Source organism: Chiloscyllium punctatum, chromosome 22 (genome assembly GCF_047496795.1).
Source record: "Chiloscyllium punctatum isolate Juve2018m chromosome 22, sChiPun1.3, whole genome shotgun sequence".
Taxonomy (NCBI): Eukaryota; Metazoa; Chordata; class Chondrichthyes; order Orectolobiformes; family Hemiscylliidae; genus Chiloscyllium; species Chiloscyllium punctatum.
In genome coordinates this window covers 44,561,039-44,585,963 of record NC_092760.1, presented here as the reverse complement: position 1 = coordinate 44,585,963, position 24,925 = coordinate 44,561,039, and the positions used below count along the sequence as shown (strand labels likewise).

The 24,925-nt window shown below is 40.8% G+C and overlaps 1 protein-coding gene across 2 annotated transcripts in view; it reads left to right on the top strand.

Moving 5' to 3' along the window:
* LOC140493585 (leucine-rich repeat-containing protein 10B) overlaps positions 1-5,667 on the top strand; it is a 29,240-nt gene extending 23,573 nt beyond the window's left edge. The window contains exon 2 of one of the 2 annotated variants that reach the window (XM_072592187.1): positions 3,739-5,667. In XM_072592187.1, the coding sequence (XP_072448288.1) occupies positions 3,739-4,570 (832 nt within the window). In that variant the 3' untranslated portion in view covers positions 4,571-5,667. Of the gene's footprint in view, positions 1-3,669 lie in introns of both variants that reach the window. The other variant, XM_072592186.1, reaches the window with a different exon arrangement.
* The last annotated feature ends 19,258 nt before the right edge of the window (positions 5,668-24,925 follow it).

Here is a 24,925-nt window from a genome sequence, read left to right as displayed (position 1 = left end):
AGCACTTCTGCACTGACTTACTGTATATATAGACAGCCAGAGAATCTTGTCATGCTCATCAGTGGAGACCTATCCCAGGCTTTAGGGGTCAAGGGAGAGTGTCAAACATCTTGCTGTACACTCCATCAAGATGTCAATCTAACACCAACTGTGTATGCCAACTGCCTGCATGGGAAATATTCTGCACATTTATCTAACCAATTGACTACATCACAATTTGCAAGGGGTTGAGTCCTCAGTCCAGTCAAGGAGGGGCCACTGTCTTAAGGTTTACCAGAACCTTCCACTATCACCACAGTTTGCACACTGTCCAGGAGCTTGGCTTGGCTCAGCCAGTCACAGTCAGGTCATATGTCCAACTACAGTCCAGAGAATGGGCAATGGCCAATCCTGTAGGACCAGTACAAGCAGTCAGGGCAATTGTCAGGATACTGCAAAGGCATTCTCAGGGAAATGCTTGAGTCATGTCCAGGGGCTGCTCATTGAAGTCAGTCAAAGTTCTGGGGCAAATAAAGCTCTGGGGGGTTGTCAATCATTAAGGACAGCACACAGAGAACTTGTGGGGTCAGCAGAGGAAAACCAGAGGGTAGGACAGTCAAGGCTGGAGAGGAAAGCAGAGGCAAGTGTAGAGCTAGAGACAAAGATGCTAGAGCGATGAAACTCAAGGTTTCTAGGGTGTAGGTGGAATGGCAGCAATTTGATCTTCCACAGACAACAATTCGCTTTGGCAATGCCAATCACAGCATTGACCTCCAGTTCCAGAAGGTCACTTCTGTGCATGGGCATCAAAGGCCCAAGCAACCAGTAAAACAGTTACAGGGAATGCTGTTTGTAGCCAAGGAGAAGTGAACCGTGTGGTCTGATGATTAAACAATAAGATGAGAGATTGGGATTGCATGTGCGAGTGAGTGTCAGCTATGCCAGCTATATGTCATGGGCAGCATGGCTTTGTGGGTGCTGTGCCACTCTATTCCAGTGAGAAGCAATACTGGTTTGCCAGTGTTTGCCTGGATACATAGTGGCCTTTTGAATAAGCCACAGGACAAGGAAGTGCCATCCTTTGGTGGTTATCTGCTGAGTGCTCAGCTGTACTGAGAATGGTGTATGGTAAAGTGAGGATAAAATTGAACTAAAAGGAATCATAAAGATTGGATAGATAGTTAAAGAGGTGATTTTGGTAAGACAAGTCAGAAATTTCACTAGTCAATGTGGTGAAAACTCTCTAAATAAATTGACACAATGGCACTTAGACAATAAACCATAAGATTCAGTCCATTAACTGTGTTTCCTTTTTCACAGATGCTGCTGGACTGCTGAGTATTTCTAGCACTTCCTGGATTACTTTTAGATTTCTGGCCTTTGAGGTATTTTGCAGTTGTCCTCCCCAGAGATTAGATCTCATTTCGCTCAAAGAATTAAGATAGTCTCAGGAGAAGGGTCGAGAATTTCCCCTTCGGGCAAAAAGGTGCAAATTGTTCTCAAAATTGGGTTTGATTTCAGAAGTTGTTTTTCCTCAAGTTTCCAATCAAGCTCTACCATGAACTTCTCCAACCCTGCAGCATGTTAAGACTTTTTTAAAAATGTTGCATTTAAAAAAACATTGTTTTATGTAAGAGTAGTAACTTAGTGCAACTTTATTAATAGCTTAAACTAAGTTTATTTCAGTCAAAATGGATTAGCCCATCGCTTTTAAGTATGAAAGTCACTTTTAAAGCTATGTTGAGCCATATACTGGTATCATTGGCATCCATTAGTAAATGGATCCATTTGGATACTTTAAATAAAAGTAATATTGGAAAGGCTTTAAAATGCGCCTATTTGTGCCTTTTCCTCAAATAACCCTTACATTTTAAGAATCTGTGTTAACAGCCTCCAATGATTACCAATCACAGAATCTCACAAGTGAATAGTTTATTATAGGGACTTGGCAATGTTGTGAACAGGACTGTTTTTCTGGTGTATAGCTTTTAAAGTAGCACAAAAGGTCACAGAACTCGATTTATATTTATGATTCAATGTTTTGAACTTGCTTGGCTTTTTTGGATGAGTTATACTGAACAAAAACTGATGCTACCCAACAGAAACGCCTGCTCATCACTGGCAAGACATTTTGAGGTAGTCACTTGACACAAGGTTGACATGTAAGTAACTTACTAACGAGCAAACTAAATAGACACGAGCAACTACAGATTCACCATCTTTCTTCAATCTGGTGTAAAACAATGGAATTAATTATTAGGAATAAATTTGGAAATTACAACACAAGTCCACTTGGATTGGAAAAGGAACAATATTCCTAATAAAAGGTAAAATATGTTTCAAAAGTTCTAACCAAAATGTTATTCGTCTAAATTCCAAGATGTGTGGATTCAGATTAAAGCTCAAGAATGGATTTTCAAATCATCAGTTAAAGATTAGATATTAATAAGTTTTTGTTATGCGGAATTATATGGAAATGGGTGAGATTCCAAACAGCATATTCTAGAGCTAAGCCTTCTTATTGCTTCTAATTTACACCAAATTACTTTCATTCAGAAACTTAATATAAATTGGTCAAGTTTGCTGATGACAGCAAAGGTAGGGAAAGGTGTGATGAAGTTGTATAGTACTCTTATTAAACTACAATTTGATGAATCTATTAATTTTATGTTATTGAGGCAAAAAGATAATATTTAAACTGAGAGATAATTCAAAGAGTCGGAAAGTTTATCATGACATATTGAGGTCTGAAATATTATGAAAAAGATGAGCTGTGTAGATTTGGAGCTTATTAGGGTAAGCATGGCTGACACATCCTAAAGCCACTCATTGACTTGAGGTGAGTCCTCAACCATTGTCAAGGAAGGAAGAAGTGAACGTCTAAGAGCTGCTGTGAAATTTCTGGCAACTCCCTGGTTCTAGCAGCTAACATTCAGACTGGTGGACACTGGTGGGACTGTTTTTAGTCCTAAAGGCCTTGCTGAGTTAGAGCAAAGATGGAAAGGGCAGGAGGAGGGAAGGAATAGGAAAGCCAAAGTGGGTTTTGCATTTGATAGGCACAGAGGATCTATAAAGGCAGCATTCTGTACCTTGTCAGGCCACCAGTTCACCTAGTGAGACCTAGCAGGTGGGACAGTTGGTCCTGGCCACGTTCATTGTCGGTAAAATTACAGCAGTGGGGAGGCCATTAAATGACCATAAATTAACAATTGGAGTGCTTCATTTAGCCCAAGAGTTGACATGTATTCAATGCCCTCCCTGCCATTAGTAAAATTATGATGGGTAGGATGGGTAGGCACTGAATATAGTGCCTGTGATTTGACACACAATTTGACCCCTCAACTCATCAGGTCTTCACATCCTAAGTTTCAGAGAGGCGATGTTCTAGTCATATACGAAATTAAGTTTAATAAACCTAAATCTGAGAAAGTACTTTAAATGATGAGAATAGGGTTCAAACTAGCATAAACTAACTTATGATGAATGAACTAAAATTGGCTAATTTGTTTTCTCATTGGCAATAATCTTCTACTTTTGTCATTGTGCAGTTCATATTGTCCAAGCAATTGCATGCTGTTGTGGCCTAGTAAGTGCAGTACAGCACTGTATGATATTGTTTTCAATCAAATGGGTATTCTGATAATCAATGTTACAAATTTTCAATTCTGATTTTTCTTTTGTCCTGTGTAGGGAGGGCTGACCTCCAAGAATGAAAATGGGGAGTGCATTTCAGAAGGTTGCTTCTGTCTTATCTTGCAGCCCTGATGATGAACTGAGCTGCGTTTCAACCGACATGGATGAAGTAATGGCTGACAGGATGCTGGATGCCTGCCACAAGAAGATAAAGAGGCTCCCAGTTCCGATCTGCTCGTTCACACATGTAGAGAAGTTATACATCAGCAACAACAAGTTGAGGGAACTTCCCAATGAGTTTGAGCAGCTGGTCAACTTAAAGATTCTAGCACTGGACTTTAACAAATTTGAGGATGTGCCTAAAGTTATATGCAATATGCAAAATCTAACCCGGCTCTACCTTGGTAGCAATAGATTAATGACAATTCCTCCAGAGTTTAGGAATCTAGAAAATCTCAGGTGTCTCTGGATAGAGAGCAACTATTTCAGAAAATTTCCCAAACAACTAATTAATATGCCCAGTCTGAGGTCACTCCAGATGGGAGACAACAAGCTAAAGACTTTACCGGAGGATCTGGTTAGGTTCATAAATTTGCGTGGATTTTGGTTGTATGGAAATAGATTCGAGGACTTCCCGAAGGTATTACTAAAAATGGAATTTCTAGAAATCCTTGATGTGGACAAAAATAAAATCACTGAGTTCCCTAATATGGAACACCTTTCAAGGCTTAAACTGCTTTCCTATGACCATAATCCTGCAAAGCGCCCACCAAGTGTTGCAGATGGCGTCACACTGGTAGGTGAAGGGGCAGCTGAATTAAGGGCTGCCAGGGCTCTAGAAGGTGAAGAGAATGATGAAAATCAGGAACCTCTGCACAGCATCCTCAAAAATGGATCCATGGGACTGGAAACGGAGGGCAACTTCTCCACTTTAGACTGTTCTCAAGAGGAGACATGAGATCAACTGCAGATACCAGCCGCGGAATATCACACACCAGGCACGGAGTGAAGACAGCTCCTTTGAAGTCATTGTGAGATGGTGGTTAACTCACTCTGGAACAGTCAGAAATGGAGTAGACAGTTGAAGATATAAATGGCCCAAGGGACTAGAACTGGATGAAAAACACAGTCGAACACAAAAACAATAGAAAAGTTGGTTATTTCTATGTATGACGCAATTTAAGTCAGATTACAGGAATGGGTGTTTAAACCAGTAGGAGCCCTTTTAATGAAAGATTTTACTGTGATAGATTTCTCAGCAGATTGTGTTAACAATGTGGATGTGCCACATGCAATTTAGGACCATATGTATCTGTATTACCAGATTAACTCAAAAATGTCTATAACTCTGCAACGCAGTGAGAAAATAACAGTTGGATAATGCTTCATAAGAGAAAGTGGTCAAGAACTATTATAATTATTAAAGTAATGAAGCATGAGGGTCAGTTTTCATATTGCAATAAGATTTGGGGTAAGAGTTACATATTTATTAATAAGTTGTTCTTACTAATAAATTTGTAATGAATAAAGCATAACAAGAACGTGTTACTCTTACACAATGGATCATCTTCAGCTGCATTACTAAACTCCATTCATCACTTTGAAAATAAGCTGCTTCATCGATTGTTTACATGTTCAAAGAATTCCAATGAGTTAAAAATAACAACTCATTCTGCCCATAGCAGAGGTTTAAAAAAAAGCAAAAAAATCATACACACAGTATTTGCATGCATGACTGCTTTACGTTTCCATTTCCTTAAATGGCAAGAGAGAGATTTTTTTAGCTGGAACGGAGTGTGCCAGGAATGCAGTTTAGATCTGCTCACATATCCACTCCTGTTTAGGGACAAACGATTCATGGCATTACAAAAACATAAGCCAGGAAATGAGGGACAAAAATATGACAATATATGAAAATTGTCATACAGCTGCCATTGTGGGAAATCCTGTGAAAATGGCCATCGACAGGGCACTATAATTGCTTAGCAATGTAAATAAACATGCTGGACTTTACTGAAGAATTTCTATTTCATCCTTTTTCTATTTAATCCATTTATCAGGGCATTCTTTCATTCTGAGATCTAAGTCCTCAAATAAGGAAAATAAACCAGAAAAACTGCAGAATGACATACTGGTCTGACTCATCCTGTATACTTCAAAATAGAGGCACAGAATGAACTGCATATTCTTTTCCAAATATTACTGCTAAATGTAAGACCAGAATATAAATATTTTATTTCTATTCTTCTTCCTTCACATTACCAAAGACATAACTTCCAGTTTGGGGAAAATGATAGAGAACAGATTCCTGGTATCGCTCCCATCTGAGGAAGAATGAGCAACAGACCCATTTAACTTGGTGCTTGAGATCAATATGTTAAGTTACAATTCACATTGTAGCTTTACTCATTGAGGAAACTGATAATTTAAATCCTAATGTTTCATCTTAAAATACTGACTGAGGAATAATAGCCATCAATTTCCTGGTTACTATGAGTTTTTATACCTACCCTGTTAATGGAAATATGCTATAACTTCTCTTACGGGGAACAGCTGATCATCTAGGATGTACACATTCGTACGGAATCAGTGCAAATTCAATACCACTCCAAGAACCACTTGCCTCTGCTCTTCCTCAGTCCCTGCCATTATTATGCATTACAGGGATAGAAAAACCAAATCCAACTTCTTTTGGATGTGTGGAGCACATTGAAGCTTCACTTAGGTTAAGTATACTTAAGATCTGAGCAAGGGAAAGAGGGAAAATAAACACAAAACAAAAAATGGTTTTTAACTCTAGAAATCTGATACACTGATATGAAGTGAATTTTAGAATGTATTGCACCCAATCATGTGTTGAGATCCCATGTCAGTGCATTACTTGCATAAAAACAGGAACCTGCCAGGAGCTGGTCTATTACATGGAGCTGGAGGAAAATATGTTGCTGGAAAATTGATGGTGGGTAATCAGGGAAGTAAAAATACTATTGAAGAAAAGAAACAAAAATACAAATGGAAATGTAGAATTAAAGGTTGAAATTCCAACAATTCTTTTGTCAGCTACAGTAGACTCTTTACCAGTCATGGACTACAATAAGTTCAAATGAAGTTCAGATAGTTATACTCGATATTGGAATGTGATGGTGTAACTGGGGAATTTATTTTTAACCTGGCAGTTGAATGTGCTCCATATGGGATAACATATTTATTGGCAGGAGGTATAGTGTAATATATTTTTGATATATTTTGGGAACAAAGATGTGTTCATAAGGCAATATAATAACCCTAGTCAGAGCTCATCAGTTTTCTATATACAGCATTGGATAGCATCATTTGAGATTGATCATAGAAACATTTACAAGCAGAGTGTTCAGGAGTTTGATTATATGGCACAGGTTTTGTTTTCTTCTACTCATTTTCTCCCATTCTGTTTTATACAAGCTGCTCTGTTCTATGGCAAGTTTTCGTGGGCTTTAGCAGTAATTTTTTTTAGCACCTGCATGTGGACCATTTCAGTATAGGGGTGGCTTCAAGAGTGGGTATGAGAGCTGAGCAAACTCTGTCCTCATACGAGTTCAAATATATATATTTTCCAATCAAGATTTGCTCCAGTCACAATGACCTGGATGTACAATCATTATTTTGACAAAGTTGCTGTGACTATTTCCTTCCTCGTGCCATGTTAGTATCACCATCTCTATAGAAACTACCACCTTTTAAGGGCAACTGAAGATGGGCAATAAATGTGGTCATGTTGAATTACTCACATTCAAAAAATATATTTTAAAAAGCTCTTCATCAGATGTGGGAATTTTGGTGATTTTGACTTTCGTAGTGGCACATGTATGGTACACCATTGGAAATTCCATTAGCTTAGTAAAACCACAAGCTTTTACCTTCTGCTTATGTCTGGTAGCATAGAGGTGAAGATTTCTTCCTTCTTCTCAGAGTCTCTGTCACCTCCCTGCTGCACCCTCCAGACCTAACTACCCTACAACTGACCACTTGACCATTCTCCCGATTACCCAAACACCCACCTGACCTGACTACTCACCCATCCAACCACCAAACCTATTCATTCAACCCACCAGCCAATCCAATTCATCCACCTAACCGATGGCTACTTACCCACCTTATGCAGTGACTCTCCGTACACTTGTCCACCTAACTACTCACGTACTCATCTACATCAGCCATATACTCTCTATGTAGTACTGTGATGGCTACACTCTTGAGAGTGAACAGCAAAAGGTTGAGAAATATATAACTACTGACAGAGGATAGTATGAGAGGACATCTCATCTGGAGCCCTACAGATCCAGGGACAGTTCCAATTGATCTGGTGTCACCACAACACAGCCATTCTTACATATTCTCAGGAGGTATTCTAAGGATAAAGGTATAATTAAACCTTTGTTTCACATGTCTTCCCTCAAAATATAAACCTCACAAACTACTTGTAGTTTTCATTCATCGACTTATATAAAATAATGAGAGGAATAGGACTAAGGATCAAATAGGTAGTCAGAGTCTTTTTCCCCGGATTGGATATATCAAATACTAGGCATAGATTTATGCTGAGAGAGAAAGGAAGTTTAAAGGAAGTGTGCGAGGCATGTTTTTTTAAACAATGGGTGGTAGAAGCCTGAGTTGCTCTAGCAGAGGAGATAATAGAAGCAGCTATGATAGCAACATTTAAGAGACATTTAGACAAGTGAAAAGAACAGGCAGGGAATAAAGGTATATGGAGTATTTGCAGGAAGATGATTAATTTAGAGTGGCATCATGGTCGGCACAGCCATGGTTGGTCAACAGGCCTGTTCCTGTGTTGTACTGTTCTATGTTCTATGTAGCTCCTACTTCACCTCCAAGTTTGTTTTGCCTGAGGGACTAATCTCAATTTGAGAACAGTCTGAACTGATTGTAAGGCATCAAGCATAACCCAGCCATTCAGAAAAGGAACAAGAAAAAAAAGGGTAATACCAGCAGTTAATCTGACATCAGCCATCAGAAAAGTCCATCATTAAGTAAATCTTCACAAGACTCTTAAAATATAATAAGATGACCAGGCAGAGTCAACATGGTCTGATGAAGGGAAAATGTATTAGAGCTTTTCATGAATGCTGAATTGCCCATCATGAAATGATCAAGCACAATTTAGATATTGTCTCCATCCAGGCAGGAAACATCAAGAACTACCAGGAAAGGCATCACAGTTCTTTCTTTTCAGACTTCAGTGATAATGGATCAGAGATTGATAAATTCTTGATCTATTGAGGAATTAAGAGCTATGGGGAGATTGCGGGTAAGTGGAATTGAAACACCCATCAGCCACGATTGCGGAATGGACTCGATGGGCTGAATGGCCTTGCTTTCACTCCTATGTCTTATGGTCTTATGGATCCAATCGGTTTTATTGGAGACTAAGAAGTGACTCATCTGCCTACCCAGCTGCTTGCTGAAGATCGATGATCTCTTGAGGTAGAAAGACAATGATGGGTTGAAGAATAACATGTGTGATGTTATATCAAATGCCCAGGTTGTTCAGTGGTAGTGAGTGGTATTTTCAATTAGCAAAGAATAATGGTTTCCTATCATCAATTTTCTTCTTGCTTTTCTTCAGGAGTTGATTATTACTTGTAACTTAACAAGGTGACCAGTTTCTTTTTAATGTGTGAGCACATAAGCAGTGAGTAAGAGTTGGCTATTTAAGTGGTAGAGAGCACCAGGGTTGAACTTGATCATGCTGCCATCTGGCATCCATTTGCGGACACATTTCCCTAAAAGAGGTATTGAATCATGACCAAGAGTGAAAATGTTGTCTGTATCCTGTGATCAGCAATCAGGCAGCTACAGCAACCTGGGATGAAAGCAGCTGATGCAACACACACCTGGGATTGAAGCTGAGATTTGCTTGGCCTCTGGCTCAGTGCCACTCTGGGAAATATATTGACCAAGATGAAAGAGTGCAAGATAAAATAGAAATCAATAAGTAGATGTCATTGTTTCAAATAAGCTTTTGGCTATCATGACACACACACTATTATTCCAGGAAAAATGTTAAGACATTACTAAAACATTACTATAAAGCCAAGGATCTCTGAATGCCAGCTCACTCATGTGGAAGCCCACCAGGAATTGCATTGCACCTGTGCCACTTGAGGCCTGGATTTCATCTCATGAAGATAGGACACATAGCAAACTTCTGACATAGCTATGCCTTTTATAGAAACGTTCAGAAAGACGTGTATCTCTCTGCAAATACTCCTCAGTACTTTTTGATGCAAGCTGTTTAAATAAAAAATTGGACAGCTGACAGGAAGCACAGGTTAATAGTTAAGTGGCCTTATCTTCCCACATCTATCTTTTCCTCACACATTATTTCTATTTGTGTTTGGCAGTGTGGTCACTTTAGTGTTGACTGTGATTCCACATTGTTTCACAGATTCAGACTAATGAGCATTTATAAACTAAGGATTCAGCAATATTCTTCAACTCTGCTGAACTAATGTTCAATATCTGCATGCAAATCCTGATATAACTGCAAATAGTAGGTTTTTTTATGAACTGACAAAAAGGGTGCCTCAGTGGTTAGCATTGCTGCCTCACAGTGCTAGGGGCCTGTGTGATTCCACCCTCAGTGACTACCTGTGTGGATTTGCACATTCTCCCAGTGTCTGCATGGGTTTCCCCCAGGTGCTCCAGATTCCTCTCGCAGTCCAAATATATCTAGGTTAGGTGAATTGGCCATGCTAAATTGCCTGTAGTGTCCAGGGATGTGCAGGCTAGGTGCATTAGCCATGGTAAATGCAAGGTAAAAACAATGACTGCAGATGCTGAAAACCAAATACTGGATTAGTGGTGCTGGAAGAGCACAGCAGTTCAGGCAGCATCCAACGAGCAGCGAAATCGACGTTTCGGGCAAAAGCCCTTCATCAGGACTAAAGGCAGTGAGCCTGAAGCATGGAGAGATAAGCTAGAGGAGGGTGGGAGTGGGGAGAAAGTAGCATAGAGTACAATGGGTGAGTGGGGGAGGAGATGAAGGTGATAGGTCAAGGAGGAGAGGGTGGAGTGGATAGGTGGAAAAGAAGATAGGCAGGTCGGACAAGTCCGGACAAGTCAAGGAGAGAGTTACTGAGCTGGAAGTTTGAAACTAGGATGAGGTGGGGGAAGGGGAAATGAGGAAGCTGTTGAAGTCCACATTGATGCCCTGGGGTTGAAATGTTCCGAGGCGGAAGATGAGGCGTTCTTCCTCCAGGCGTCTGGTGGTGAGGGAGCGGCGGTGAAGGAGGCCCAGGACCTCCATGTTCCAGGCAGAGTGGGAGGGGGAGTTGAAATGTTGGGCCACGGGGCGGTTTGGTTGATTGGTGCGGGTGTCTCGGAGATGTTCCCTAAAGCGCTCTGCTAGGAGGCGCCCAGTCTCCCCAATGTAGAGGAGACCACATCGGGAGCAACGGATACAATAAATGATATTAGTGGATGTGCAGGTGAAACTTTGATGGATGTGGAAGGCTCCTTTAGGGCCTTGGATAGAGGTGAGGGAGGAGGTGTGGGCACAAGTTTTACAGTTCCTGCGGTGGCAGGGGAAAGTGCCAGAATGGGAGAGTGGGTCGTAGGGGGGTGTGGACCTGACCAAGTAGTCACGGAGGGAACGGTCTTTGCGGAAGGCGGAAAGGGGTGAGGAGGGAAATATATCCCTGGTGGTGGGGTCTTTTTGGAGGTGGCGGAAATGTCGGCGGATGATTTGGTTGATGCGAAGGTTTGTAGGGTGGAAGGTGAGCATCAGGGGCGTTCTGTCCTTGTTACGGTTGGAGGGGTGGGGTCTGAGGGCGGAGGTGCGGGATGTGGACGAGATGCGTTGGAGGGCATCTTTAACCACGTGGGAAGGGAAATTGCGGTCTCTAAAGAAGGAGGCCATCTGGTGTGTTCTATGGTGGAACTGGTCTCCTGGGAGCAGATACGGCGGAGGCGGAGAAATTGGGAATACGGGATGGCATTTTTGCAAGAGATAGGGTGGGAAGAGGTGTAATCCAGGTAGCTATGGGAGTCGGTGGGTTTGTAAAAAAATGTCAGTGTCAAGTCGGTCGTCACTAATGGAGATGGAGAGGTCCAGGAAGGGGAGCGAGGTGTCAGAGATAGTCCAGGTAAATTTAAGGTCAGGGTGGAATGTGTTGGTAAAGTTGATGAATTGCTCAACCTCCTCGCGGGAGCACGAGGTGGCGCCAATGCAGTCATCAATGTAGCGGAGGAAGAGGTGGGGAGTGGTGCCGGTGTAATTACGGAAGATCAACAGTTCTACATAGCCAACAAAGAGACAGGCATAGCTGGGGCCCATACGTGTGCCCATGGCTACGCCTTTGGTCTGGAGGAAGTGGGAGGATTCAAAGGAGAAATTGTTAAGGGTGAGGACCAGTTCGGCCAAACGAATGAGAGTGTCAGTGGAAGGGTACTGTTGGGGACGTCTGGAGAGGAAAAAACGGAGGGCTTGGAGGCCCTGCTCATGGCAAATGGAGGTGTAGAGGGATTGTAAATGCAGGGTTACAGGGATAGGGAGGAGGAGGAGGAGGAGTATGCTGGGGGATGGGTGATGCTCTTTGGACGGATCATTTTCGTCTTGATGGGCTGAATGGCCTGCTTCTGCACTATAGGAATTCTATGGAAAGAAAAGCAAACCATGTATTTGGTCCTGGCACTCACATCATTGAGAATTGTAATGGCTGACCCAATGGCCTCCTGCGTCAACTGCGTCTCTGCTGGACCCTGTCCTTCTCAGACAATTTTAGGGCCATTAGATCTTTAATTCCTGCAGGAACAGAGTTCTGCCACCATTTGAGAGGGAGTACCACCTCTAAGAGGGGCCAACCAATTAGATAGCCAAAAGCATCATTGAGAGCAGTAGCCACTGGTGGTTCCGCAAGATTTCATCATGTCAAAGAGCCATGGAAGTAGATAGGAAGGTGAGTGGAGGAGTTTTTGTCAGGGCCGGCTTGGAAGACTCCAGGAAGGAGGAATGTTGTGGTGAAAGACAATGTGGGAAAGTGATGTGGGGCATTGGGTAAAAATGGAACATTGTGTGGGGTCTCTGTTGGGCATAGGACATTTGAACAGGAGGGTCACCAGTCTTTAGTTCTCAGTTTATGACACTTTTTAAAATACTAGTGGAGTTGAGCTCACTATTGCCACAATGACATGCAATTTTATGTCCCTCTCCGCAATTTAAAATTCATAAAACGCAACAATGCAAATTTGTTGCAGAAGTTTGTTACTCAGCCTCAGACACTAATTCCCTTCACTGCAGTTTTTTTTTAATGTGCCTTCTCTTGAAAGGTGTAAAGCTGGCCATATTAGATCAACAGACAGTACCAAGCTAGGGCACTGTGTGATACGGGTAGAGGGGCCTGGTTAGCTTAGATGGCTAATGTATAGTTTAGGATAATAGCAATAGCTTGACTCACTTTCCAGCTGAGTTAGACATGGGACCTTCTTCCTCCCCTGTCCTTAAGAATGGAAGGAAAAGGTAAACCACCACTGACAAAAATGCCCAAGGAAATGGCTCAGGATAAAACATCAGCAGACAATGAACCAGACATCCATGCATGCATTATTGATGCACAATCAATTCGATTAATGGTCATTTTACTACATTGATGCAAATTAAAATGGTCCCATATAGATGTCTGTTAAAATTTCAAAGAGTGTCTCAAACATGATTGAAATATTATAATAGTTAATCAAACGTGCTTTATTGCATAGTTGCTGTAAAATTGAATGAGTTGTCACAGAGGTAGACAGAGGGCACAATACTGTTCCAAAGATGCATGAACTATACAACATTGAACAAGAGTGGCTTGCCTTTTCATTTAGCGTGTTCACATTTCTATATAGTATTATAATTGAACTGTCTGAAACAGATGAAGCTTTGGAAGAATGTCGGGAAAGTAGGACCAATCTGAAACGAGGACTGAAGAGGGCTCAAAGGGGTCATGAAATATCTTTAGTAAACAGGGTTAAGAAAAATCCCAAAGCCTTTCATTTGCATATATGGAGCAAGAGGGTAATCAGAGAAATTGTTGGCCCATTCAAGGACAAAGGAGAAAAGTTATGTGTGGAGTCAGAGAAAATGGGTGAGATTCTTAATGAGTACTTTGCATCGGTATTCACCGAGGACAGGGACATGATGGATGTTGAGGTTAGGTATAGATGTTTGATTACTCTAGGTCAAGTTGGCAGAAGGAGGGAGGAAGTGTTGGGTATTCTAAAAGGCATTAAGGTGGACAAGTCCCCAGGTCTGGGTGGGATCTATCCCAGGTTACTGAGGGAAATGAGAGAGGAAATAGTGGGGGCCTTAATAGAGATATTTGCAGCATCCTTGAAGACAGGTGAGGTCCCGGAGGACTGGAGAATTGCTAATGTTATCCCTTTGTTTAAGAAGGGTAGCAGGGATAATCCAGGTAATCATAGGCAGGTGAGCGTGACGTCAGTGGTAGGGAAGCTGCTGGAAAAGATTCTGAGGGATAGGATCTGTTTACATTTGGAAGAAAATGGTCTTATCAGTGATAGGCAACATGGTTTTGTACAGGGAAGGTCATGTCTTACCAGCTTAATAGAATTATTCGAGGAAGTGACAAAGTTGATTGATGATGGAAGGGATGTAGATGTCATGTACATGAACTTCAATAAGATGTTTGATAAGGCTCCCCATGGTAGGCTGAAGGACAAAGTGAAGTCGTATAGGATCCAGGGTGTACTAGTTAGTTGGATAGAGAACTGGCTGGGCAACAGGAGACAGAGAGTAGTAGTGGAATTGAGTTTCTCAAAATGGAGAACTGTGACCAGTGGTGTTCCACAGGAATCCCTGTTGGGACCACTGTTGTTTGTAATATACATAAGTGACCAGGAGGAAGGTATAGGTGGTCTGATAAGCAGGTTTGTAGATGACATTAAGATTGGTGGAGTAGTAGGTAGTGAAGGGACTGCCAGAAAATACAGCAGAATATAGATAGATTGGAGAGTTGGGCAGAGAAATGGCACATGGAGTTCAATCCACTTTTGGAAGATCCAATTCAAGACCGAACTATACAGAAAGTGGAAAAGCCCTGGGGAAAATTAATGTACGGAGAGATCGGGGTATTCAAGTTCTTTCTACCCTGAAGGTGGCAACACAGGTTGATAGAGTGGTCGAGAAGGAATACGGCATACTTTCCTTCATTGGAGGGCGTATTGACTACAAAAGCTGACAGGTCATGATACAGTTGTAAAGGACTTTGGTTCGGCTACATTTGAAATACTGCATATAGTCCTGGTCGACACATTACAAAAGGATATGGATGCTTTGGAGAGGGTGCAGAGGAGCTTCACCAGGATGTTGCCTGGTATGGAGGGTGCTAGCTATGAAGAGAGATTGAATAAATTCGGGTTATTTTCATTAGAAAGACAGAGATTGAAGGGGGACCTGATTGAGGTCTCCAAAATCATGAGAGATATAGACAAGGTGGATAGCAAGAAACTTTCTTCTAGAGTGGGGGAACTCAATGACTTGGGGTCACGAGCTCAAGGTGAGAGGGGAAAAGTTTAAGGGAGATATGTGTGGAAAATTCTTTATGCAGAAGGTAGTGGGTGCCTGGAATGCGTTGTAGCGGAAGTGGCAGAGACAGGCACAATAGCATCATTTAAGATGTGTCTAGACAGATACATGAATGGGCAGGGAGCAACAGGATACAGATCCTTAGAAAATGTTCTTTTGTTGTTTGCATCCACATGCTTTAGATATAAAATTTAGTTTTAAAGTGACTGGCTGCAAACTTTTAAATAAAACCTGTAGCCCCACATTCAAAAATACTCCTGGTGTATTTCCAAGTGGAATGTTGAATTTTGAATTCAACCACAATGTTCAGCAAGATCTGAATTTGAGCCATCGACACATTGATCAATATACCGAGGGAACTTGTTTCTTCACTAATTTTCACCTTGAGAGATATTGTGTCAGTTAACAAAGAGAAAAGACACAGAATGCATAAAGGAAATAAAAAGTCAGCAACGTAGTGACTCGGGAGATTTCTGTAGGATTTCATGGTCCCTGCCAAATACACTTTGGCAGGTAATGGAACTTGAATCTAATAGAAATCTGGAATTAAGAATATAATAATGTTGTAAATCCATAATCGATTGTCAGGAAAAACCCATCTGGTTCACTAATGTCCTTTAGGGAAGGAAGCTGCCATCTTTACCTGGTCTAACCTACATGTAATCCCAGCCACACATCAATGTGATTGACTCTGCTGTCTGGGAAATTAGGGATGGATAATAAATGCTGGCCTAGCTAGGGATGCCCTCATCCCATGAATGAATAAAATAAAACTCCATCTGCCAATGTCATCCAAACTGCACATCCACTTATTTTCATTTGCATCCTAATTTAGGGCACAAAGGTGGAGTTGTGGCGTAACAGCCGATTTTAATCAATAAAGATGGGGTGGCACAGTGGCTCAGTGGTCAGCACTGCTGCCTCACAGCAGCAGGGACCCAGATTCAATTCCAGCCTTGAGCAACTGTCTGTGTGGAGTTTGCAGATTCTCTCTGTGTCTGTGTGAGTTCCTTCCGGGTGCTCCGGTTTCCTCCCACAATCCAAAAATGTGCAGGTTAGATGAATTAGCCATGCTAAATTGCACATTCAGGGATGTATAGGGAAGGTGCATTAGTAGGGGTAAATATAGAGTATTGTGGAATGGGTTTGGGTGAGATACCCTTCGGAAGTCAATATGGACTTGTTGGGCCGAAAGGCCTGTTTCCACGCTATGGGGATTCTATGATTCTAAAACAAAAGATCGAGTTGAAGAGGACAAAACCTAACAGAAGTTAGGAGCTTTGCCTAATAGAAATTCCAAAGTGCCAGCTTGTGCAGCATAAGCCTGCGTTATTCTCAGTGAAACTACATGTCTGTGTGCCTGCATGGGTGGTTAGGCCAAGATGTGTCAATATCTTCTCTTCAACTATGACAATTAGTTAAGTGGAGTTATTGGAGTGGAGAATAATTCGATCAATATGTTAGACAATGCACTGACACTGCCCACTCACTGATTGTAGCTGAGAGCTAAATACACAGAACAATCACAGAGTCTGCAGCATGAAACAAATCGCAAAAAGTGAATGAAGTAATCTGCATATAATGTGCCTGGTGTCATGTGTGGGATGGAGTCCAACTGCTGGAAATTAATAATATTCATAGCAGGGGTGTCATTCTGTCTTTAACATCAGCCCATACGATCTGTGTTGATATATCACTTTCAGTTTCTGTTACTGTTGAAAGTAGATCTCAATTTAATAGCTATTGGAAAGCAAGCTGAATAAATATTGAACTATTCCTTCTAGTGACTGCAGTACCAGCTTTATTTATTTTGTTATCCCTAAGCTTGCTGCCATCTTATATTGCATGTGGACTTCCTGCATGATTGTTGTGAACTTGCCAGCAAATAAAATGTAACAATTTTTTTCAGAACTGTCATACAATATTATAAAATGATAGCATATTCATTAAATATTTTAGCAATTTCTCTACTTATGTCGAGTTCTCCAAACTTTAGGAAATTTGCAGCTCTTTGTGGGGTACAGTGTTTAAAGTTTTAAATCACAATAGCAAGTTCTTTGGGACATTTCGTTACCCCACTGCAAGCTCAGAGCTTTTCTAATGACAGCAAAGAAAATTTCTCAGCAGCTTGTTCACTGATTAACATGGAACTACCACTTACAAGTCTGACTGCACTAATAAAGTTTGTCCAAGCAACATGGAACTTGAGGACTTGTCACATGATATAGATTTCTATAATGTCTAATATTTGGTATTTATTGGAATAAAGGAACAACCATAAAGTAAAACAAAAATAATAAACCTGTTTCATTAAAGCAATTTGTATATAGGATTAACTCCGTATTATCTGTATCTTTCGCAACATGATTGGGGGTAGGAGGACAACCTCAGAAGTTAAATGATTGTGAACTACTGATGCAACAGACAGGAATAGGTTACAACATTACATTTCCTGGTGCATTTTGCACCTCAGTTCCAAATTAGTTTTTAAAAAATATTGGACTGTCATCAGTCTGTCTGTCATCAGATAGCGATACCAGCTGTTAAATTAATGATGCTACAATTGATGTAAGCAGTTTAAGGTCAGGGTGCAATTGGCCGTTCCCTTTTTAAAAAGAATAATGCTGCACACTATTTCCTATTGATAAGTAGTGATGTCAACAAAAATTTTATATCTGCAATTTTATTTTTATCCTATCCACTACAGTCCTTTAAACAACTTGTAAAACTATGCTTAAATTTCAGTATGCTGTATCTGAACTTTTATATAAAAAATACTAATTTCCAAAATGTAAATATATGAGGCTAGATTTTCATTGTGCTGAGGCGAGCATGGGGTTGAATGCACATTGAAAATTGTGCTGTCAGTAGATCCTGATACGATTTTGAAAGATGGCTTTGGGGAACCTGCATGCCTCCAAATAACATGTTGTTGAACTCATTGATCAACTTGTTAACAGGCTTTAGAGCAGTAGTTTTAAATGTTCAATCAGGAGATACAGGGAAAGTACAGGCCCTCTTGTGCTGCAGTGGTAGTGTCCCTGCTCTGGACTATGGGGACCCTATAGATTGGGAGCCCTGTGTTCAAGGCCTATCTGTTCCAGCAGTGTGTAAAACTATCTCTGAACAGGTTGATGGGAAAAATAGATTAAATAAAAACAAAAACACAGCAAGTGTAGGCCCACTTGTGGTGCAGCGGTAGTGTACCTGCTCTGGACTATTGAGACCCTGGTTCAAGTCCCATCTATTCCAGCAGTGTGTAATAGCATTTCTGAACAAATTGATTAGGAAAAATAGGTAAAAAACAAAAGAAAACAGGGAAAGTTCAGTGTCTTGGACAATTCAGCGTACAGCTGTCATGAACAAACCAGGTTGCTGTTAGGGCTGATTGATATAACTAAGAAATAGAGAATTCAGGCTATCAAGAAGTCCCACCTGCTCTAGAGATTTGTAATAATATTTCTGAACAGATTAATTAGAGAATTATTAAAGAAAAGTGGAGAATAATGCTCAGCTTATGATGCAGTGGTACAATGTTGCTATGGCTTGTACTTGGAAACTTGTATTAATGAATGGTAGAAATCCTGAGTGGGAAATGGGTCAACAGGTGCCAGGGGAAGTCCTGGCAAATCAGTAAATTCTAGTTGAGGGGGAAGCTATAGCAGCAGTTACTCTGAAATAAGAGACAGTGACAAGGAGATGCTTCAGGACACCTATCCTCCTTATCAAGAGGCCAGAAGAAGGGCTTGTGGTTGATAACAGTTTTCTCAACTGAAACCTCAAGTACTCTCAAATATTTAAATGGTGAGGATGGAGTTTTAGTAAGATGCCTCACAGGTTTTGATTTAAATATCACAAATGTGCCACTACATATTGGAATTATACAAGCTTTAAGAGCTTTGTTCTTATTCCACTGAAGATACACTTCTCATAGCAACTAATGAGAATGTCAGCAAGAGAGGGACCTAAACGCAGCACCATTTATTTGTGTTTAAACTTTTTGTTGAAACTGAAGTCAACTGCATAGTTTGCTAATTTTATGAGTTTGATGTAAATCATTCAGACACCAGTGATGCATCTAGATTGCCATGATATCATAGTGCAAATGTCAACAGAGTAATCAAACAAAACTCCCCTTCCTTGATGTATTACCTCCCCTTCTTTGATGGATTATCCAAAATCTGTTAATAGATTCATGATCGTTATCTACCGAAAGCCAATGCTCAGTGGTCAATATGCACATTGTGGTTGTTACATTGTAATATGCTACAGGATCAATTTTATTAGCAATCTTGTGAATAGGACTCTTATCATCTGCTCACCATTTAAGCTTGCTGTGAGGGCGTATCATATCAAAATTATCCTGTTGGATATTAGCTACCTTGGTCAAATTATCACTTCCTCTATTAAATCATAAAACAGCCTATTTTCTACTATTAGATTAGATTCTCTACAGTGTGGAAACAGGCCCCTCAGCCCAACAAGTTCACACTAACCCTCCAAAGAGTAACCCACACAGACCCATAGCTAACACTATGGACAATTTAGCATGGCCAATTCACCTGACCTGCACATCTTTGGATTGTGGGAGGAAACCAGAGCACCCAGAGGAAACCCACGCAGACACGGGGAGAATGTGCAAACGCCACACAGACAGTCACCTAAGGCTGGAATCGAACCTGAGTCCCTGGCACTGTGAGGCAGCAGTACTCAGCCCTTAATACCCTTAGCCTTGAATAGTCTGTATTCCACCTCAGATTACCCTGGAAGGGGAAGGTGTCTCAAAGTTGAGCAATAAGTGATATTAGTTTTCTCATGTTGCTGCTTTGCAATAAACACACAGACAGTTTGCCCAACTAATGAGATGCTGCCATCAAACCAAATAGATGTGATATGATTTTCAGTATCTGTGCAATACAAGTACATTGGCCAAACATCCCAACAATTTACAGATCACATCCGTCAACATGTCCTGTTGACTATTTTCAGTTCTGAGTGTGCTCATGCTTGCAACCCTCAGAACACTCTGCTTGGCATTGGATGTGATTCTGGTATTGGACAGAATCAATAAGTTGGACGCTACCCAAAAATTACATGGAAAACAATTAAAGTTAAACCCACTGATGTATTTATGCATGCTACAAGACGTATATATTAGCACATAAAACTTTGTTTCATAGAGGTTAAGGCAATTCAAATATATGCTGCATTTTTTGATTTGGGAAAAGGATAATGAAGTCTTTTATTGGAGCGGCATGGTGGCTCAGCAGTTAGCACTGCTGCCTCACAGTGCCAGAGACTTGGGTTTGATTCCTGCCTTGGGTGACTGTCTGTGTGGACTTTGCACGTTCTCCCCGTGTCTGTGTGGGCTTCCTCCGGGTGCTCCAGTTTCCTCCCACAATTCAAAGACCTGCAGGTCATGTGTATTGGTCATGCGAAATTGTCCATAGTGTTTGATGCATTAATCAGGGGTAAATATAGATTAGGGGAATGGGTCTGGGTGGGTTACTCTTCAGAGGGTCGGTGTGGACTTGTTGGGCCAAAGGGTTGGGATATTTCCATACCGTAGGGAATCCAATCTAATCTCTGGCAGATTCCACATGTTAGCACCCTGAATTGTCCAGAGTCTCCCTGCATGGTCTGAGAACAAGCATTGAAAGTTAATAGTTCCTGTTGCATCTCCGTGTTGAAAATTGCCCAGCCAATATGCACCCTTTCCACATGGTATTTGAACTGATGTTTATTTTTTCCAAGCCTGTTTTCTTAGCTTTAATGAATGCAAGATGAAAAGTTTTGACTTTGTGTCAGCTTTTATTAATGTTTAATATGAACTTCTCTTTTTGCACACAGGAAGGAGCACAGCTCCTCTGAGTTCTATTTCACAGCAGGTCTAAGAATAGGCAGAATTTGTCCAAAGTGCAGATGAGTGCAAGCATCTATAGAGTGTGGGATCTGAACTCAATGCTCTGCCCCTCCCAACAAGCCAAGAATAACTTGTCAGAAACTGTTTGTTTTATTCTTGCAGCCAGCTCTCCTTCTGCAAAAAAAAAGTAATCATTGACTCAAATACTGGCTCTGGACAACAAGCAATATTTGTTTACTTTAAATGAATTTCACTTGGAAGCTGGATAGCATTTGGAGAAAATGGGGATTTTATTACAGCATGGCATTGCTCTGTCTTGGAAACCTAACCTTTAAATAATGTTTAAAATAAATTAGATCAAAGGTTTTCATACTTAAAATTGATTGGAATGAGTTTTCCTTTTCAGTATTCTGAAGAAAAAGATCCACCACAAATATTCAAATTTTTCTTCAAGTTACACGTCTCAGCCTCAAGATTTTAATTCATTTTGCCTAATTAGCAAGCTGTCATTAACATTTTGTGGTGATTCTAACTTCAGTTACAGGGTTATAACCAGCAGATGGTTAAGGTTAATGCTGCCTTTGCTGTGCTACGTAACAGAACAGACTCAAGACATTCCCACAGGAAGGAAGTGTGAATCCAAGGATTGCTCAACGATTGCTACAATTCTATCACTCACGTTCTTTTTGAGCTCAGCTCTCCACTGGGACCATGAGGGCCAATTAATTATTCAATTTTCTCTCACTTGCTGACAAACATTGGTTCATAATCTCAGTTGCTGGATCATATAGACCAGTTGCTCCCATTGTGATCCTCTATCATTTTGATTTCCTGAGGAAAATTTTAATCCCAAGGATGGATGGAGGGAGATAATATGATTTTTAGAAGGGACGTAATCCAATTCCCATTCCCTGGATTAACACTAGCCAGCCATTGAAGATGCGTATTTACTAAATGGATGCAATCTGAAAATTATGAGCAGCTAGGAAACAAGGTATTTTAAAATTGCTTTAGCTTTCCTCCAAATTTTAATTGAACGGTCTGAATTCCCCTGATGGAATTGGGCAGGAAACAGGTTTAAAAGCAAGCTACTGAGAATGATAGGAACCTGAAATAAAAACAATGTTTTGGAGAAATTTAACAGGTCTGATAGCTTCCATGGAGAGAGAATTTGAGTCCAGTACAAGTCTTCTTCAGAACTCTTTTCAACCACTGTTCTGAAGTCAAAAGTTTAACTCTTTCTCTCTTCGCAGGTGTTGTCAGACTTGCTGAGTTTCTCTAGTACATTTGTTCTTATTTCAGGAGATAGAGGTGGACTTCAGGTGAGTGTTTGAACTTATGTGGATCCATCTGAATAAAAGCTCAATTATCACAACTATTGTCTCAGTTCCCGCTGGCATTTGTTTGTCAGGGAGTTCTTGTGTAGTTGCATCATCTTTCAACCTTTTGAGTACTTCAAACGGAGGGGGAAAGGGCCTCAGGTATGTTAGAAAAAAAGGCAATCAAGAACCACACGAGTACTGCATGGCTTGGACTTATACAAACATCGGCTGCAGCGATAGTCTGTTTCTATGGAGGGCTAACAAGGTTCTCAAATACATTCATGCAGATGGTGAGGTGTTCAGGCAAAGGAAAACCAAAGGGATGAGGAAACAGGAGGATGAAGATGAGTGCCCATAAGACTAGCTGCTGATATTGTTGCTTGGGATCCCTTAATATTGCAAAGCGCAACCTGGTGTTTAACAAAATAATTGTAGTCTTGTAAATCCTTCTTATCACCACTAACACATCCATCATCCTGTTTAAGGCAGGTGAATATATCCAAAATTAATTGATTTATTGACTGATGGATTTCTTGTTGTCACATGTACCATGATACAGTGAAAAGTGTTGTTTTGCATGCTATAGAGGCAAATTTGTACTATACAAAGTGCACCAGGGTAGCAGAACAAAGTGCCGAATACTGTGGAACCTCGAATATCCAGCATTCGATTATCTGAATTTCGGATTACCGAACAAGATCGCAAGGTCCCGAAGCTTGGCTAAACTGTGTTATCCGGCTTTTGATTATCTGAACATTTGTTATCTGAACTAAATACTCCCCGCCTGAGGCATTCAGATAATTGAGGTTCCTATGTATAGTGTTACAGCCACAGAGAAGTTGCAGAGAGTGAGAGAGAGATCAGAATTCGCATTTGAGAGGTCCATTAAAAAGTCCGTTAAACAGCAGGGAAGATGCTGTTCTTGAATCTATTCATACATGTATTCAGCATGTCTGTAGCCATTACCAGCATGAACTTATTTGGGAGCCATGCTTGATACTCCTTAGTATATACACAATTCTCTGAGCCACCAATGCACTAGCAATTGCATAGGACTCCTCCAGCCTTTCTGCTGCAGTGGGGAGTGTATATAATGGATTTGTCAATACTTTGCTAAGCTGCTGAGGTATCTCTATATTCCTGCATCTCAAGTACAAAACCAGGGTTCAGCATTTGTGTCCACCCCAGGACTTTTTGGTGAGAATTACAGCACTCAGTATGAATTTTCCAACTCTCCCAGCCATCAGTGCTGACTTGTCTGCATTTGATTTATGAATGACTAGATGAAAACCCAACAAATCCTAATTAGATACATAATTGGGTGTACAGCAACAATTGCTGTACATACAAAGGCCCTGCATGTCAAATAAAAGGTAAGTAATTTGGTCATGCAAAGTCATAATCTTCACAATCAATCATATTGTAGTTCAGTCACTGAAGTTGAAGATATTTAAAATTCTGGTGCCAGCCATGGTAAATGAACTGTGCAATGACAATTTAAATATTAGGAAACTATGGGATTGAAGCAAAATTAGTAATATTGTAATTCCAGTATCAAATATCTCCATCTTTCCACTTCTGACTGAGGGAAAAGGATATTACTTATCTCCACAGTCTCCTCCCCTATCATCAGACCTGGACTATTTGTGCTGACCCACCCTAGTTCTGACTGTCTCCTTTGAATTTTCCACACTTTTCACCCCCAAAGGGTCAATGAGGTATTCACCTGATGCATTCAGTGAGAGTGAGTTTGAGATACATTAATCACATAACATAAGGATTGGGGTGAATCTTAATAGTGGAAGGTAAATGGGGAGGTGATACAATCTATAAAAATTGAAGTTGGGTTGCTGCTAAAAATGGACTGGGTTTGAGAAGTGATGTGATGGAGAACAGTTACATAAGACCACAGGAAAGGAGTGGTTGGGAATGGACAATGTTTAAAGAACAGTATCTAGTTGGATCAGCACCTGCACTCACTTTTCTTGATCCAGTCAGTCCTACAAATTCCATGACCTGGAATCAATGCACCTGCTATTCACCTCCTCACATACCTTCAATAATGCATCCATTGCTAAGGAAAAGTATATCCCTTCTCACTGGCAATATTACTAAAACATTATCCAAATCTGAGTGCTGACTTTCCTCTCAGTTGACTATTATTTTGAATTCCTATCTGTGTATTTTTTCTTGAAAATAAACTTACATTCAATTTATGAGCACATATTGCACCTACTGTATAGTTTGGAAATGCAAAATGCAGAAGTCAAAGTTAATTGGTTCATAGAAACCCTACAGCATGGAAGCAGGCCATTAGCCCAATCAACCCTCTGAAAAACATCCCATCCCACTGTTGTTGCAACCCTGCATTTCCCATGGCTAATTCACCTAGCCTGCACACCATGGGGCAATATAGCATGGCCAATCCACTTAGCCTGCATACCTTTGGGTTGTGGGAAGAAATCCACACAGACAAAGTGAGAATGTACAAGCTCCACACAGTCACCAAAGGGTGGAATTGAACCTGGGTCCCTAGCACTGTGA